The sequence below is a fragment of the Petromyzon marinus genome, chromosome 12 (assembly GCF_048934315.1).
Source record: "Petromyzon marinus isolate PM22_M1 ecotype Great Lakes invasive population chromosome 12, UKy_Petmar_22M1.pri1.0, whole genome shotgun sequence".
Taxonomy (NCBI): domain Eukaryota; kingdom Metazoa; phylum Chordata; class Hyperoartia; order Petromyzontiformes; family Petromyzontidae; genus Petromyzon; species Petromyzon marinus.
In genome coordinates, this window is record NC_133678.1 from 11,638,057 (window position 1) to 11,656,637 (window position 18,581).

Consider the following 18,581-nt stretch of genomic DNA (forward strand, 5'->3'; position numbering starts at 1 on the left):
GGCTTCGCCCGAGACTTAGATTCCTGTCTTGGATTAATACACGGCCTACGCGGAGGGTAGGGTTGGGGGGGGGGGAGATGCGTGACGTCAGCAGGCACACTGCGTGACGCTGCCGCATGCGGGTGACATCACAGATGTGACGTCACTGCTCACTTGCCGTGCAGAATATATCCATTATTGCGCCCCCCCCCCCCCCAAATACAAAAGTTTATTTTTATACTTTTTGCATTGTGTACAGTCTGGAAGCTACCCACATGCCAAATTTCAAGTTTGTTGCATGTTGGGAAGTATGCTATTATTTTATTCTCATTCTACGTGACTTTACCGAAAGAACCAAAGAAGATGAATCATTGCAGTCACGAAAGCTTTAAATCGAAAAAGTATGCTAAACATTTCGAACAGACACATTCACAAATTTCCCTTTTATCATATATAGATAGCGTAGATGCGACCGTGCGAGACCAATCAGACACCAGAACCCCACCTGACCGATTGCCGCCACCCACTGAGCTGGGTCAAGGTTAAATAATTTAATAATTTGCCGTCTCATTCTTTCAAATCTCATTTGTATTGTTTCATTTGCATTGTTTCATTTGCATTGTTTCATTTGCATTGTTTTATTTGCATTGTTTCATTTGCATTGTTTTATTTGCATTGTTTCATTTGCATTGTTTCATTTGCATTGTTGCATTTGCATTGTTTCATTTGCATTGTTTCATTTGCATTGTTTCAATTGCATTGTTTCATTTGCATTGTTTCATTTGCATTGTTTCATTTGCATTGTTTCATTTCCATTGTTTCATTTGCATTGTTTCATTTGCATTGTTTCATTTGCATTGTTTCATTTGCATTGTTTCATTTGCATTGTTTAATTTGCATTGTTTCATTTGCATTGTTTCATTTACATCGTTTCTTGCCTCATTGTCTTACGTGCACAGTTTCATTTGCTGCAAAATGTAACGTGAGCTTGGAATTTGCATACCGATTTACACATCATTTGCATGCATTGCTAATTATTCGAATACCTGTTTTAATTGGTAAATTCATGAATCGATATATGATTAGTCACCTCGCCCACCACAGAGACAAAGATTCCCCATACATTAGGACATTCTGTTTACAGGAAGTCCACCCACACAGATTCATACTTGAAGCCTGATTCCCACCACCACCCGGCTCAAAAGAATTATCTCATCAAAACATTATACCATAGGGCTCATTGCATTTCTAACACCACCTGGCCAGTGAATTAAAACATGTACATCTGGCCCTCAAGATGAACGGATACTCTGACCGTGCTATCCGCCAAGCTGTTTCTCCCACCATACAGAAACAACCACCTGATACTCCGATCAAAATCATCACGTTGCCATACATATTGTAGCAGGCGTTACCAAAAAGATTTCCAAAATTCTAAACAAACACAAGATCCAGGTCCGGTTCAACACAGTACACAAAATCCGTGATCTGATCCCATCCGTAAAGGATGTCATTCCTTCCTCTCCCACAAGCGCACATGGACGCTCGCGCACAGAGACAAACACACAGAGGGTTCGCCTTCCAGACGTATGAATTGGGGCAGTAGCGAGATGTTAACACCCTCGCCTGGTATGCAGGAGGTCGTGAGTTCGAGCCCCAAACCCTGGCGATGCCTGTATATTTGGAGTTTGCATGCTCCCCCCCTTGGTTGCGTGGCTTCTTCTCTGGTTTTTCCCTCCGCACTTATAAACATCCGTTTAGAGTATTTGGCCGGGATACACTTCGACGGGATGGGCGGCTTCGTTGGAGATATCATTTGTGGCCTTGTTGCTTCTGGAAAATAGCGACGTAGCTCAGTGGGCTGTACCTGGCAAAACACATGAATGAAATTGCATTGTTGGAGCAAAGGGCCGTGGAGCGAACGTCTCTTGAGGCCGGTACACCAAAGGCACCGCTGTGATGCACACCCCCATCACGCTGCTCACCGAAACCGCCACATTTTGTCTCCGCACGTCCGCTGTTGACAACGCTGTGCCGTGTGCTTATTCCAAGGCCGCATCAACTTTGGGGGAGACCCAAAAGCCAGGTTTAGATAACAAGTGTCGCCAGTGAAACAGGTGAGGAGCTAGGAATTCAAACCCAGCTGATTGGTAGTTCTACCATGTCACTAATTTCCCAACCATATATGCTCACACAGGCACACACAAGGATAGATATCCCCCTTCAACTCTTGTATGCAGTCGGGGTAAGTGCTGTTAGAGATAACCTAGTAACGCAAGCATAGCGCTTGGTGGGGTCGAGTGGGCAGTACCACGTCTGGCCACCTTTGTCTCCCCAGTGACGATGTTTACACCCCCGCACTGGGTACTCATTTGAGGCAGAGTCGACCTAGGGGAGGCCCACGACCGAACTCCGGTCCACCGGGTTAGTAGCGCAGCACGCTAACCGCTACACGGCCACTCCCCGCTACGCACACATATCCGCATCGGTTGAATACATACGCACATATTCACTCGCGCACAGAAACACACACGCTCCTAAATCCATGGCCAGGAATCAGACCCAGGTGGCTGGGATTGCAGAGGCAGCGCATGGGCGATTGCGTCACCGCTGCACCGCCGTGCGCACGCACGCACGCACACGCACGCACACACGCACGCGTACTCGCCTGAACGCATTTCACGTTGATGCCGGGACACACGAACTTGCACCAGATGAGCCGCGCGTTCCATTCCCCGCACGTGATGGCGTAAGTGGCTCCTTCCCCAGGGCTGGCGGTCACCGTGGGGGGCCCTGCTTGCACGCACGCAGATCCACGTGGGAGGAACACACACGCACGCGCGATGAGTAAGCACGTGCAATAAACACAATCTTGCACAATGCTGCGCGCACAGACGATGAATATCCACTCGCCTGCCGCTTTCTTCGCACCGTCCATGCCTCCCCCTGCTAAGAACTGTACTGGCTTTAGATTCCTGTTAGGGCGGGTGCAGTGCACAAAGGTTGTGTGTGACCAGCACCACAGCCTTTGTCTTCCAGTGCTGAGGATTACACACCATAACAGGTACTTATTTAATGCCGAGTCTGCTTAGGGGAGGGCCCAGACAAATTCTTACATTCCTGATATTTGCCATGGCCGGGAATCAAACCCAAGCTCACCACGAGATCCAGAGCACCGTGCGCCAACCACTGCACCACCGCTCCCCACACAATAAAAGTGACAAAGATCTCCCATATAGCCTTAACTGACTGTTGGGGCAAGCACTGTTAGCGAGCACCTATGACGGCTGGCCCGGCATACCAGGGGGTGGGTTGCCAGCACCACGTCCGGCCACCTTTGTCTCCCTAGTGGCGATGTTTACACACCGCATTTGAGGATTAGTTGATCGAGGGGAGGCCCAGGACCGGTTCAGATAATCGTCACTGGTGGTGGCCATGAGCAGGAATCGAACCAGGGTGGCTGGGTTCGTAGCGCAGCGCGGTAACTGCTACACCACCACTTCCCACACGATAGAACGTGATGGCGTAAGTGGCACGCACACACACCACACACACGTGCCCATATACAGTACAATAGGCCATGCGTTAGAGCAAAGAACACCACTTAGACCGGTCAGTGCCCTTGGCCAGCGCCTATTAAGGCCGAGTGGACAATGCGGCTCAGGTCACGTCGCTCACTATTTCGCCTCTGTCGCCACGTGCGTCGCCCCGCGCACTAGGGATGAATGATTTGGGGGAAAATATCTAATTGTGATTTTTCTGAGAGATATTGCGATTGCGATTTGATTTGCGATTACATTTTTTTAAGTCACGCTTCAGTTCAATATTCACTGCGCAATAGATTTAAAACACGTGATGGAGCATTACCACGTGATACCATCAAAATATGAACTGCTCTGCATATTCTAATGCAAGGATGAGAACTTAAAAGATATGAATTACTTCAAACATGCATTCATTAAAACATTTTAATTGAAATATAACAATCAAACATAGAACAATTGTTAAGTTAAATAAATAAACGTGCAATAATAAATAATAATAATAATAAAACAATTCCAATAAGAAAGTAATAGGACTTTTCAAATCGCAAAAAAAAATCGCAGCCTCTGCGATTTGCTCATCGCATTGTTTCCAATTGCGATTTCGATTTGAAATCTAACTAATCGTTCAGCCCGACCACGCACCCAAGTGCTGCTCGCTTTTGGGCCAAGTCGACTTGGGCCGACGTCCAAGCGAAGTTCAGACAGGCACACCACGAGCGGACGGTGCCACGCACGGCCACCGAAATTCAACGAGGAACCGGTTTGTAAAAAAAAACTGGAGGCCATACATCATTTAATTTCACGCTTTCTGGTCCGTGTAAGCATGGGCACAATGGCAATCGCCATTGACGGCAACTGTCACCCGAGGAGGGTTCATTTGCAACAGCGCCACCAATAATACGAATAACAAACATCACGGCCAGGTATTGTGTCATCATATTCTTGTAATCCAGACACTTGAATGGGTGGGGTTAGTGGATCATTCAGAGATAGCGCCATCGTGTTTGTGACAAAAACGTGATGTGTTGGTTACGTTTAAATGGGTTCAAATATCAGCTTGCCCTCTACAACTGCATAATCTCACAACTACACAATCCACAATTACATAATCTCACAACTACATAATCTCACAACTACACAATCTACAACTACATTATCTACAACTAAATTATCTCACAACTGCACAAATCGACAACTACATAATCTACAGTCAGTTTTTTGTGCCAGTTAAAAGGGTAAAACCTATTACTAAATATGCAACTACATAATCTCACAACTATATAATTTAACTACATAATCTACAACTAAATTATCTCACAACTGCACAAATCTACAACTACATAATCTACAACTACATAATCCACAACTACATAATCTCCAGAAAATGTTCCTCTCTCGCACGCTGCTCACAATCATGATGGCTTAAAACGTCGCGGTGGTCATCGTGAGCACGTTGCAACGGTAGCAGTACAATCGCGCGATGTTTGGAGGCAGGCAAACGTGATCACAGATACGGAGATGTACAGAGATAACGACTGAAGACGTCAAACAGCAACATCGTCGTTATCTCCCAATAAATAAAGTCACTTAAGCGATGGTGGGGATTTGCTTTCTGCATGACAAGGCTCACAGCAAACTGTTTAAAGGATTAAATAATCCCCCCCCCCCCCCGCGATTTGGAAAGCTACGTGAAATAAAAGTTAACTGCTTTAAATTTTACCATTTGATTCACGCGACAACAGAAAATCGTTGGCATGCTATCGGACAAGACCATTTTTTTTTTACACGTGGATTAAAAACCTGTTCACATTGCATTATAACACGCGTGTCATTTATCACCACAGCACCGTATGACATTTAAAGAGTGTTGGCGCAGCGGTTAACGCAGTGGCACGACGATGCCAAGCACCCTGGGTTCAATTCCCTCCCACGCGTAACATCTGTGGCAAGTGAACCGGTCCAATGGTCAAACAACCCCCATATAATGAACCCGATGTCGGGAGCCCTTCATCGAATGGTGGATTGACAAAGGGCATTACATTATTATTATTTGTTATTATCCATACATGAAACCTGAGTCTCAAAACTCTCTTTTCAGCAGGGTCCAACTTTTGAGACGTTAGCCTGGTTACATTTAGTGTGCAGTGGAGTTGTGCGTGAGAAAATCATCCAGAATGCGTCTCAACTAAAAAAAAACGAAAACTATTTTTTATTTTTTATACTCTTTGGGTCTTTCGGTAAAGTCACGTAAATAGACAAATAATAAAATAATAATTATTTCACCGGCTCACTGAGCTGTATTGCTCGTTTTCAGAAGCGACCTGGCCACAAATGATAGCTCAACGAAGTGGCTTATCACGTGAGGATTCATAGGCAGCCAAATTCTCTAAACGCGTGATGTTGATTGTAAATGTGAAGGGGAAAAACAAAAGGACCCGGAGAAAAATCCACGCGACCACGGGGAGAGCACGAAAACTCCACATATACAAGAGTCATGTTTGGGATCAAACCCGCGACCTCCTGCATACCAGCCGAGGGAGATAAGAACTCGCCCTTGCGAGTTCTGTGGTCGGATCTCGGAGGCTAAGCAGGGCTTGAACTAGGAAAGTCCTTGGATGGGCGACCACCGTACATACATCTTGTATATAAGGGACTTGGATCCACCACGCCCGGCCGCCTTTGTCTCCCCAGTGGAGATGTTCACACACCACAGCAGTTACTCGTTTGAGGCTGAGTCGACCTAGGGGAGGCCCAGGACCGGTTGAAATAATCGTCACCGGTGGTGGCCGTGAGCAGGAATCGAACTCGTGTCGCCGGGTTCGTAGCGCAGCGTAGCGCTAACCACTACACTACGATGCGTTACTCTTCCACACACACAGACAGACACAAACACATACACAGACACACACACATACACAGCGTGCTAACCACTACACTACAATGCGTTACTCTTCCACACACACAGACATACACAGACACACACAGACACATACACAGCGCGCTAACCACTACACTACAATGCGTTACGCTTCCACATGCTCGGGTCACGTGACAGATTTGACGTCACAGCTCACTTGCCGTGCAAAAAATAAATACATTATTCAGCTTCCCCCCCCCCCCCCCAAATAAAATACTAAAATGTATTTTCATAATTTTTGCATGGTGTACAGTCTGGAAAGTACCCACATGGCAAATTTCAAGTTTGTTGCATGTCCGGAAGTACGCTAAACATTTTGAACAGACACACCATAATCACAACTTTGCTTTTTATATATATGGAGATGATCTGTTATAGTCACTGGAGGCTACTTGCTGGGCAGCAGAGGGCAGCATGGCCAAAATGAATTGCTGCAAAGCACTGAATTCTCTACCCTCCCATTGCTATGCTGCCTGCCTTCACCAACCTGTAATGACCAGCTTGGTGAAGTATGGTCAAACACTCCCATAACACGTACAGCATGGGGAGGTCCTCATCCAGCAGTGGATATATATATAGCACACACACACACACACTCAGCCTCACACACACACACACAGCCTCACACACACACAGCCTCACACACACACAGCCACACACACACACAGCCTCACACACAGCTTCACACACACACACTCAGCATCACACATACACACACAGCCACACACGGCCTTACACACACTCAGCCTCACACACTCAGCCTCACACACACTCAGCCTCACACACACAGCCTCACACACAGCCACACAACAAAGACAAAGATTCCCCGTATAGCCTTAACAGACTGTAGGGGCAAGTGCTGTTAGCGAGCACCTAAGAAGACCGGAACGGTACACGAGGGGGTGGGTGGCCAGCACCACGCCCGATCGCCTTTGTCTCCCGAGTGGCGATGTTTACACACCGCACCAGGTATTCATTTGAGGCTGAGTCGACCTAGGGGAGGCCCGGGACTGGTTCAGATAATCGTCACTGGTGTTGGCCGTGAGCGGGAATCGAACCCTGGTCGCCGGGTTCATAGCGCAGCGTAGCGCTAACCACTACACCACCACTCCCCACACACACACACAGCCTCACACACACACAGCCACACACAGCCTCACACACACATACACAGCCTCACACACACACAGCCTCACACACACGCACTCAGCCTCACACACACACACTCATCCTCACACACGCACACACTCAGCCTCACACACGTACTCAGCCTCACACAAACACTCATCCTCACACACGCAAACACACACTCAGCCTCACACACACACACAACATCACACACACACTCAGCCTCACACACACACAGCATCACACACACTCAGCCTCACACACACACACTCAGCCTCACACACACACACAACATCACACACACACAGCCTCACACACACACACACAGCATCACACACACACAGCCTCACACACACACTCAGCCTCACACACACACACAACATCACACACACACAGCCTCACACACACACTCAGCCTCACACACACACACAGCATCACACACACACAGCCTCACACACACAGCCTCACACACACACACAGCATCACACACGTACTCAGCCTCACACAAACACTCATCCTCACACGCAAACACACACTCAGCCTCACACACACACAGCATCACACACTCAGCCTCACACACACACACACACAGCCTCACACACACACAGCCTCACACACACAATCAGCCTCACACACACACAGCCTCACACACACACTCAGCCTCACACACACACACAGCATCACACACACACAGCCTCACACACACAGTCAGCATCACACACACATACTATATATACACTCGCACACACTCACATAATCCACTCACAAAGACATACACACGTACGCACATACACACAAAGATCCCCCATATAGCCTTGAACAGACTGTAGGGGCAAGTGCTGTTAGCGAGCACCTATGAAGGCCGGAACGGTACACGAGGGGGTGGGTGGCCAGCACCACGCCCGGCCGCCTTTGTCTCCCCCAGTGGCGATGTTTACACACAGCACCAGGTACTCATTTGAGGCTGAGTCGACCTAGGGGAGGCCCGGGACCGGTTCAGATAATCGTCACTGTGGTGTTGGCTGTGATCGGGAATCGAACCCGGGTCGCCGGGTTCATAGCACGCGCACACACACGCACGCTCTCACTCACACACTGACACCATCCTGTTATGCATACACAGTTACATACACACACAACAACAACAGACACGTGCACGAACAAAAGGTGTAAAACAACAGCCGCTATTCGCCGCGAAGTGGCGGTGACGTCACGGCAGGCCTCGTGCCAGGCTAGGTGCACTTTCAGCCAAGTGTGAGAAGCTGGCTGCGAGCAGGCGTTCACGGGATAGTCCTAGGTGTGCTATGGCTTAAGTGGCAGAGTTGACTGGCAGATGCACCACCTGGTGCTCCCCATTCTGCCACACAGATGTGCTCAAATGCACGCACATCATTCAATCATTCACACACAAACACAAAGACCCGCCCGTGTAGCCTTAGCAGACTGTTGAGGGCAAGCCCTGATAGCGAGCAACTAGTCGGCCACCACGGCATACGAGGGGGTGGGTGGCACTACGTCCACGTATTTTAGGCCGAGTAGACCTAGGGGGGAGGGCTCGTTGTTGGGGGGGGGGGGGAGGGGTCGAACTCAGGTCTCTGGGTTGGCATAAGACTATATGGTCAATAGTTTGGGTTGCATGGCTCAACGAAGTGGCTTATCATGGACACGGCTCATATATATTGCTTTAAACACGTGCCATCGACACCGCAAATGTGCCCTTGTGATACAGAAAGCGATTCTTTTTGTGTTAACCCATGCAGGAAAGCTTCTATCGTTGAATCTCAAGACGTGATCTCAGGAGGTCTGCTGCTTCGGATGTGTGGCCAATTTCCCCCCTTTGAGCCGTTTCTGTGTTGAAGGAGAGACGAGGGAGATGGGGGGGGGGGCAGAGAAGCCCCCACGAACGCGCAGAGACATGAACCCGCGACATTCATTCAGGTCACGCGAACGAATGAGCTCTCTTAGCCAATTAACGTGTGTCAATATCCCGTGGTGTTCGACGGTCACCCACCATCGTGATGTGTTAACGCAATGCAATGGCTCTCCAATACACAACCGGTGTGCTGTACTAGTGACGAATTGGCCACGTTCTGTTTACGTGACAACCCTTACTAGTTGGCTGTGTCGGGTGGTGGCGGGTTTTAACGACACATTTATATATTTACGCGATCTAACTACAAAAAAAACCTCTATTATGGGCAATGCAATGGGCTTCATTATCTCGATCTCAACAACAACAAGAAACTCGATTGACTTAGCATGGCACGTCTATCACAGACGACCGCGACCGACTCATGTCAATTCCAATTATGGTTCTTGAAGGGCTAGAAAGCTAAAACTTGGCACAAATATCGCCAAAGGCATGACGGTGACGGTCCTGATGTATAAGCCCACTTTTTATGAGCGGTGGGTGGCATGACCGGTTCAGATATCACTCACTGCTGATTTTAGCCGCGGCCAGGAATCCAACTCAGTTGGCCAGATTCCGAGCGCGGTGTGGACATAACTGGGGGAAACCTAAAAATCAACAATGGTTCATTTTGGGCTTGGTGCTGTTGCTCGGTTTCACTCGGAGAGCAACAGGGTCAAGCCTACAGGTTCTCCATTGCTTTTAGTCTTGCGAAAAAGACTTACAACATAGTATAGACAGACGAGTGTTCTCCACTCATCTTCACTGTAGACCAGGTGAGCCTATGGGCCCCAGGTGAGTCTGTAGACCAGTGTTCTCCACTCATCTTCACTGTAGACCAGGTGAGTCTATGGGCCCCAGGTGAGTCTGTAGACCAGTGTTCTCCACTCATCTTCACTGTAGACCAGGTGAGTCTATGGGCCCCAGGTGAGTCTGTAGACCAGTGTTCTCTACTCATCTTCACTGTAGACCAGGTGAGTCTATGGGCCCCAGGTGAGTCTGTAGACCAGTGTTCTCCACTCATCTTCACTGTAGACCAGGTGAGTCTATGGGCCCCAGGTGAGTCTGTAGACCAGTGTTCTCCACTCATCTCCACTGTAGACCAGGTGAGTCTATGGGCCCCAGGTGAGTCTGTAGACCAGTGTTCACCAATCATCTTCACTGTAGACCAGGTGAGTCTATGAGCCCCAGGTGAGTCTATAGACCAGTGCTCTCCACTCATCTTCACTGTAGACCAGGTGAGTCTATGGGCCCCAGGTGAGTCTGTAGACCAGTGTTCTCCACTCATCTTCACTGTAGACCAGGTGAGTCTATGGGCCCCAGGTGACTCTGTAGACCAGTGTTCTCCACTCATCTTCACTGTAGACCAGGTGAGTCTATGGGCCCCAGGTGAGTCTGTAGACCAGTGTTCTCCACTCATCTCCACTGTAGACCAGGTGAGTCTATGGTCCCCAGGTGAGTCTGTAGACCAGTGTTCTCGACTCATCTTCACTGTAGACCAGGTGAGTCTATGGGCCCCAGGTGAGTATGTAGACCAGTGTTCTCCACTCATCTTCACTGTAGACCAGGTGAGTCTGTAGACCAGTGTTCTCCACTAATCTTCACTGTAGACCAGGTGAGTCTATGGGCCCCAGGTGAGTCTGTAGACCATTGTTCTCCACTCATCTTCACTGTAGATCAGGTGAGTCTATGGGCCCCAGGTGAGTCTGTAGACCAGTGTTCTCCACTCATCTTCACTGTAGACCAGGTGAGTCTATGGGCCCCAGGTGAGTCTGTAGACGAGTGCTCTTCACTCATTCACTGTAGACCAGATGAGTCTATGGGCCCCAGCTGAGTCTGTAGACTAGTGTTCTCCACTCATCTTCACTGTAGACCAGGTGAGTCTATGGGCCCCAGGTGAGTCTGTAGACCAGTGTTCTCCACTCATCTTCACTGTAGACCAGGTGAGTCTATGGGCCCCAGGTGAGTATGTAGACCAGTGTTCTCTACTCATCTTCACTGTAGACCAGGTGAGTCTGTAGGCCAGTGTTCTCCACTCATCTTCACTGTAGACCAGGTGAGTCTATGGGCCCCAGGTGAGTCTGTAGACCAGTGTTCTCCACTCATCTTCACTGTAGACTAGGTGAGTCTAGGGGCCCCAGGTGAGTCTGTAGACCAGTGTTCTCCACTCATCTTCACTGTAGACCAGGTGAGTCTATGGGCCCCAGGTGAGTCTGTAGACGAGTGTTCTTCACTCATTCACTGTAGACCAGATGAGTCTATGGGCCCCAGGTGAGTCTGTAGACCAGTGTTCTCCACTCATCTTCACTGTAGACCAGGTGAGTCTATGGGCCCCAGGTGAGTCTGTAGACCAGTGTTCTCCACTCATCTTCACTGTAGACCAGGTGAGTCTATGGGCCCCAGGTGAGTATGTAGACCAGTGTTCTCTACTCATCTTCACTGTAGACCAGGTGAGTCTGTAGGCCAGTGTTCTCCACTCATCTTCACTGTAGACCAGGTGAGTCTATGGGCCCCAGGTGAGTCTGTAGACCAGTGTTCTCCACTCATCTTCACTGTAGACCAGGTGAGTCTATGGGCCCCAGGTGAGTCTGTAGACCAGTGTTCTCCACTCATCTTCACTGTAGACCAGGTGAGTCTATGGGCCCCAGGTGAGTCTGTAGACGAGTGTTCTTCACTCATTCACTGTAGACCAGATGAGTCTATGGGCCCCAGGTGAGTCTGTAGACCAGTGTTCTCCACTCATCTTCACTGTAGACCAGGTGAGTCTATGGGCACCAGGTGAGTCTGTAGACCAGTGTTCTCCACTCATCTTCACTGTAGACCATGTGAGTCTATGGGCCCCAGATGAGTCTGTAGACGAGTGTTCTTCACTCATTCACTGTAGACCAGGTGAGTCTATGGGCCCCAGGTGAGTTTGTAGACCAGTGTTCTTCACTCGTTTTCACGGGGGGGGGGGGCGCTTTTGCCGATAAGGCATCATCAGTGAGGGCCGCCACACATTTTAAACCATTGGGGGTTTGACAGCAGCACGATGATGATGATGGAGGTTGTTTTCACGTTTTGTTTATTGTCGAGGGACCCACTAAAGGCCACCAGGGGGCCGTCAGCGGCCCCCGGGCCTTGCAATGAAGAACCCCACCATCAGTGGACCGAGCAATTCGCCTCCTATGAAGTGTGACGCTAAAGCCGATAGAAAACGGGCAAAGTCTGCTTCCGGCTACTGGTACTGTATACGTACAGTAATACTGTGTACGTTACGGTATACAACTCGGTCGAACAGTCAATACAAGCAGGGCTGTCAGATAACGGCAGTTGTCTTGTGGAAATACTTGCCCCCTGCCATAGCAACGTGGAATTCCCACCCGGTGCTTAGAAGCGCTTCATGATTTGCATTGCGTCTACGTGATGCCTAATATACTGACGTGACGTGGAGTTTACAACTCACTTTAAGACCGTATATAGGTTACACCAGGTTCGTCGTCATTCATAATCTTCATAAAGCACAGTAAATCGAAATTTAAAGCACAGTAATGCAACAAGGCAATGTTGTGGGGAGCGGTGGCGCAGTGGTTAGCGCACTGCACTATGAACCTTACGACATGAGTTCTACACTGCCTCCAACTGACGCGAGTGAGTGGAGAGTATTTGAATCGGCCTTGGCCCTCCCTCCATACTTTCTACCCCACTTCATCACACCGCACTGACCAGCGTGGTGAAGTATGGTCAAACAGCCCCCCCCCCCCATGACCAATAACCCCCAGACGGAGGTGAAGAGGTTTTAATCCAGGGGTCGGATTCACAAAGGTAGTGTGGCATGTACACAGAGGGCCCTGTGTAAGTGGAACGCTACGTGCGCGTTGTGTGTGTGTGTGTGTGAGATGCGTGCGCCCTTCCTAGGGGCTCGCTAGCAGCACTTGCCCCGGCAGTCTGTTGAGGCTATACGGGGGACCTTTGCCTTTGATGCCGTGCCCATCAAAAGCGGGGGGAGCGGTAGCGTTGCGGATCTGCGCACTGCGCTTCCCCGAGTTCGATTTCCGCTCACGGCCAACATCAGTGGCGATTTTACTATCTGAACCGGTCCTGGGCCTCCCCTAGGTCGACTCAGCCTGAACTGAGTACCTGGCGCGGCGTGTAAACTTCCGCCACCGGGGAAGACAAAGGCGGCCGGGTCGTGGTTTGCTGTCCAACCCACAACTCCCCTCCCCCCCCCTCCGTGTGCCTTGCCGGCCTTCATAGCTGCTGTCCGCTAACAGCACTTGCCCCAACAGTCTGAAGACTACCACGGAGGGGGATGATCTCTCTGCCTTTGATGATGCGCCCATCATAATAAACAAACACAAAAAGCAGCACACACACACGCGCATCACCACATTCACATCCCTGGCACGCGACGCCCACCCCCTTCCTCCTACACACAGCTACGGCCACACGGTCGCGATGTGAAATATCAACATCGCGACCCACACGAGATCCGGGACAGAGAAGGGCGAAAAAAAAACCTCCTCCCACCGACTGATCAGCGAACGTCTCGCAGCAAAGGTCCAGCCGCTACTGCTTGTCTTAGTGTAGCAGCAGCAGCAACAACTTGGCTTGAACAAAAGATGAATAATTCACTCCCCGGGTCATATGTAGTCTTCGTGACATACTTTTCGGGGCAAGTGCTGTAAGCGAGCATTGCACATATGATGATCCGGCGGGTTACATGGGGTTGATTTGGTGGCCAGCATCACGCTCGACCGCCTTTGTCTCCCCATTGGCGATGGGGGTTTTTTTTTGGTAACACACCGCACCAGGTACTCATTTCGAGGCCGAGTCGATCTTTAACACACACAGACACCCCGTTGTGAATATACAGATTGTGAGAGTAGAATGGTAATGTGCTTATGTGCGTGTGTGTGCTTTGAGACTCACCATTGGTGTCTTTGGTCTTTTTCACGTGGCACTCCATCGATGGATGGCACAGCGGGTGCAGAAAAAAACAAAACAGCGCACACACACACGTGCGTACGTGTGCGCGTGTGCGCGTGTGTGTGTGCAAATGTATACGCACACACGCACGTATAGAAAGACGGACGGACGGACAGACCGCACTCACAAAGAACCCAGTTTCATCACAGCCTTAACAGATCTCTCGCACCGCTCCATAAAGGCCAGCAAGTCTATCTATCCAAGTGAGCTTTGGAACAACAACAACAATAACACCACTGTGAACGTTTGGGGTGGGGGTAAGACTGCAAGCTACGAAAGGAGTAGCTCCCACCGTCGCCACCGCCGCTGCTATGAGCTTAGTACGCACTCACTCACGGCCCTCCTACAAACACGCACACTAGACGGGGGGAGGAGGCACAGAGACCCACGGCACCCCCCCACACACACGCACGGGCAGCACGCACGGGGACACACGCGTGAAGAGGCTAGGGGGAGATGGTGGAGGCTGAGATGAGTGATCTCTCTCGAGACAGCCGCGCGCGCCTTCCCTCCCCGCAATTGCACGCGGAGCCTCGAGACAACTGGGACGGGAGAGAGAGAGGAGAGAGAGGCAAGGGGAGAGAGGCAAGGGGAGAGGGAGGAGAGAGGGAGGGGAGAGAGAGGAGGAGGGGGGGTGGTGGTGTGAGCGGACTGCGGGTCTGGGCATGCGGCCAAGCGTGGCTTGGAGTGGCGTGCCAGCACGCACGCGCACGCATGAACACACACGCACACACACACACTCCATCAGGCACGTACACCCTCTCACGCATGTGCACACACACACATGCACACATACACAAACACACTCATCAACACACACACACTCCATCACGCACTACACCCTGTCACGCATGTGCACGCGCACACTCGCACACATACACATACAAACTCACGAACACACACACAATCCATCACGCACGTACACCCTCTCATGCATGTACACGGTACAAAGACAAAGATTCCGCGTATAGCCTTTAACAGACTGTTGGGGCAAGTGCTGTTAGCGAGCACCTATGAAGGCCGGCACGGCACACGAGGGGGTGGGTGGCCAACACCACGTCCGACCGCCTTTGTCTCCCCGGTGGCGATGTTTACACACCGCACCAGATACTCATTTGAGAGCGAGTCTACCTAGGGGAGAAGGCCCAGAACCCGTTCAGATAATCGCCAGTGGTGTTGGCCGGGAATCGAATTCGGGTAGCCGGGTTCGCAGCGCAGCTAACTGCTACACTACCGCTCCCCACTATACACCGTACACACACACGCTCACACACACACGCTGACACACACACACGCCCACACACACGCATGCACACACACGCCCACACACACACGCTGACACACACGCTCTCACACGCTCACACACACACGCACATACACACACGCTCACAAACACGCACATACACACACGCTGACACACACACGCACATACACGCACATACACGCTCACACACACACACACACGCTCACACGCACATACACACACGCTCACACGCTCACACACACACACGCTCACACACACACACGCTCACACACCCACACGCTCACACACACACGCTCTCACACGCACATACACACACGCTCACACGCTCACACACACGCTCACACACACACACGCTCACACACCCACACGCACACACACATGCTCACACGCACGCACGATCACACACACGCACGATCACACACACGCTCACACACACCCACACACCCACACACACCCACACACACCCACACACCAAACTCATGAATAAGCACGTGCACTATCTCGTGCACAAATATAGTACACACAAAGATAAAGATCCCCCGTATAGCCTTAACAGACTGTAGGCGCAAATGCTGTTAGCGACCTCCTTTGTCTCCCCAGTGGCGATGTTTACACACCGCACCAGGTACTCATTCGCGGCTAAGTCGACCTAGGGGATGCCCAGGACCGGTTCAAATAATCGTCGCTGGGTGTTGGCCGTGAGCGGGAATCGAACCCGGGTCGCCAGGTTCACAGCGCAGCGTAGCGCTAACCGCTGCACCACCGCACGCGCAAACTCGCAAACTGATGCATGTGTAGTGACACAGCCGCCGACTGCTGTACAGCAGCAGCAGCAGCAGCCACTGCACCAGACACTGAGCGCACGTGCCGGCAGGGCGGAGGAACTGGGGCAAGGCTCACGGGTAGACCTCGTGGGGGAGCCCCGCTGTTGAGTTTCGAGAAGGGACGCCGAGGGGAATAGAAGCGGAGGAAAGCCCGGGGAGTTCCGGGCTGCCGGTTCCGGGAGTGGACTCGTCTCGGTCGACGTCGCCGGTGCAACGCGGCCAGGGTCGTGCCTGGGACGCGTCGTGCGGCAGCGCGGTCGTGAGAGAGAGAGAGGGCAGGCGAGGGGAGAGGCCGGAGTTGGTGGTGTGAACCGAATAAAAGAGAGACGGTGCCTCCTGCGACCGCCTCCTCTGTGGCTGTGTGCGCCGTACGGCACACACATGTGCCTCGATGGAGAAGAAGAGAGACGGCACTACGCATGCACACTCTATCACGCATAGTACACACGTGCATGCACATACACACACACTCATGAATGCACATCGCTCAAACGCACACGCTTATGCATGCACAGACACGCACAGACACGCACACATACAAGCACGCATACAGACACAACGTCATTCATACACACTCCTTTACGCACCCGTACATATACACATTCACGCATACGAACACACTATTTTCATACATACGTACACACATACATGAAGACATACACACTATCATACATATTCCATCACGCATGCATACGTAGACTCATGAATGCAGGCATACAAAACACTCCCACGTGCACACAAAAAACAAAGATCCCCCCTATAGCCTAAACATACTTGCGAGGCAAGTGCTGTCACCTGTGAAGGCCGACACGGCTCAAGAGGGGGTGGATGGCCAACACCACGCCCGGCCGCCTTTGTCTCCACCAGTGCCGATGTTTACACACCGCGCCAGGCACAGTAAACTCTTGAGTATTGAGTCGACATAGGGGAAGGCGTGGAAATGTGGATCAATTGTTCGCCACTGCTGTTGATTGTGAGCCGCAGTTGAACTCGCGTTGCCGGGTTCGTAACCACTTGTGCCACCGCTGAACAGACACAGACTGATCCATACACCTACGGACAGGCACACGCGTACACACACGTTCGTGCTAGAACACACACACACTCATGCATATGCATAGTTTTGAACGCTCATACATATAGACACATTCATGCATGCACACAAACACAATCTCGCCCATACACACACTTCCACGTAGCCATGCATATTCATACATAAGCTCATCCACACCTACACTCATATACAGTGAGGGAAAAAAGTATTTGATCCCCTGCTGATTTTGTACGTTTGCCCACTGACAAAGAAATGATCAGTCTATAATTTTAATGGTAGGTTTATTTGAACAGTGAGATACAGAATAACAACAACAAAATCCAGAAAAACGCATGTCAAAAATGTTATAAATTGATTTGCTTTTTAATGAGGGAAATAAGTATTTGACCCCTCTGCAAAACATGACTTAGTACTTGGTGGCAGAACCCTTGTTGGCAATCACAGAGGTCAGACGTTTCTTGTAGTTGGCTACCAGGTTTGCACACATCTCAGGGGGGATTTTGTCCCACTCCTCTTTGCAGATCTTCTCCAAGTCATTAAGGTTTCGAGGCTGACGTTTGGCAACTCGAACCTTCAGCTCTCTCCACAGATTGTCTATGGGATTAAGGTCTGGAGACTGGTTAGGCCACTCCAGGACCTTAATGTGCTTCTTCTTGAGCCACTCCTTTGTTACCTTGGCCGTGTGTTTTGGGTCATTTTCATGCTGGAATACCCATCCACGACCCATTTTCAATGCCCTGGCTGAGGGAAGGAGGTTCTCACCCAATATTTGACGGTACATGGCCCCGTCCATAGTCCCTTTGATGCGGTGAAGTTGTCCTGTCCCCTTAGCAGAAAAACATCCCTAAAGCATAATGTTTCCACCTCCATGTTTGACGGTGGGGATGGTGTTCTTGGGGTCATAGGCAGCATTCCTCCTCCTCCAAACACGGCGAGTTGAGTTGATGCCAAAGAGCTCCATTTTGGTCTCATCTGCCCACAACACTTTCACCC

The 18,581-nt window shown here is 50.5% G+C and overlaps 1 protein-coding gene across 1 annotated transcript in view; it reads right to left on the reverse strand.

The window, feature by feature from the left end:
• Positions 1–15,037, reverse strand: part of LOC116941571 (uncharacterized) — a 52,332-nt gene extending 37,295 nt beyond the window's left edge. Inside the window, exons 1-2 of the mRNA XM_032952752.2 lie at positions 14,390–15,037; positions 2,648–2,772 (exon numbers count right to left, since the gene is read on the reverse strand). Of these exons, the coding sequence (XP_032808643.1) occupies positions 2,648–2,772; positions 14,390–14,426 (162 nt within the window). The 5' untranslated portion in view covers positions 14,427–15,037. The remainder of the gene's footprint in view (positions 1–2,647; positions 2,773–14,389) is intronic.
• Positions 15,038–18,581: the final 3,544 nt, after the last annotated feature.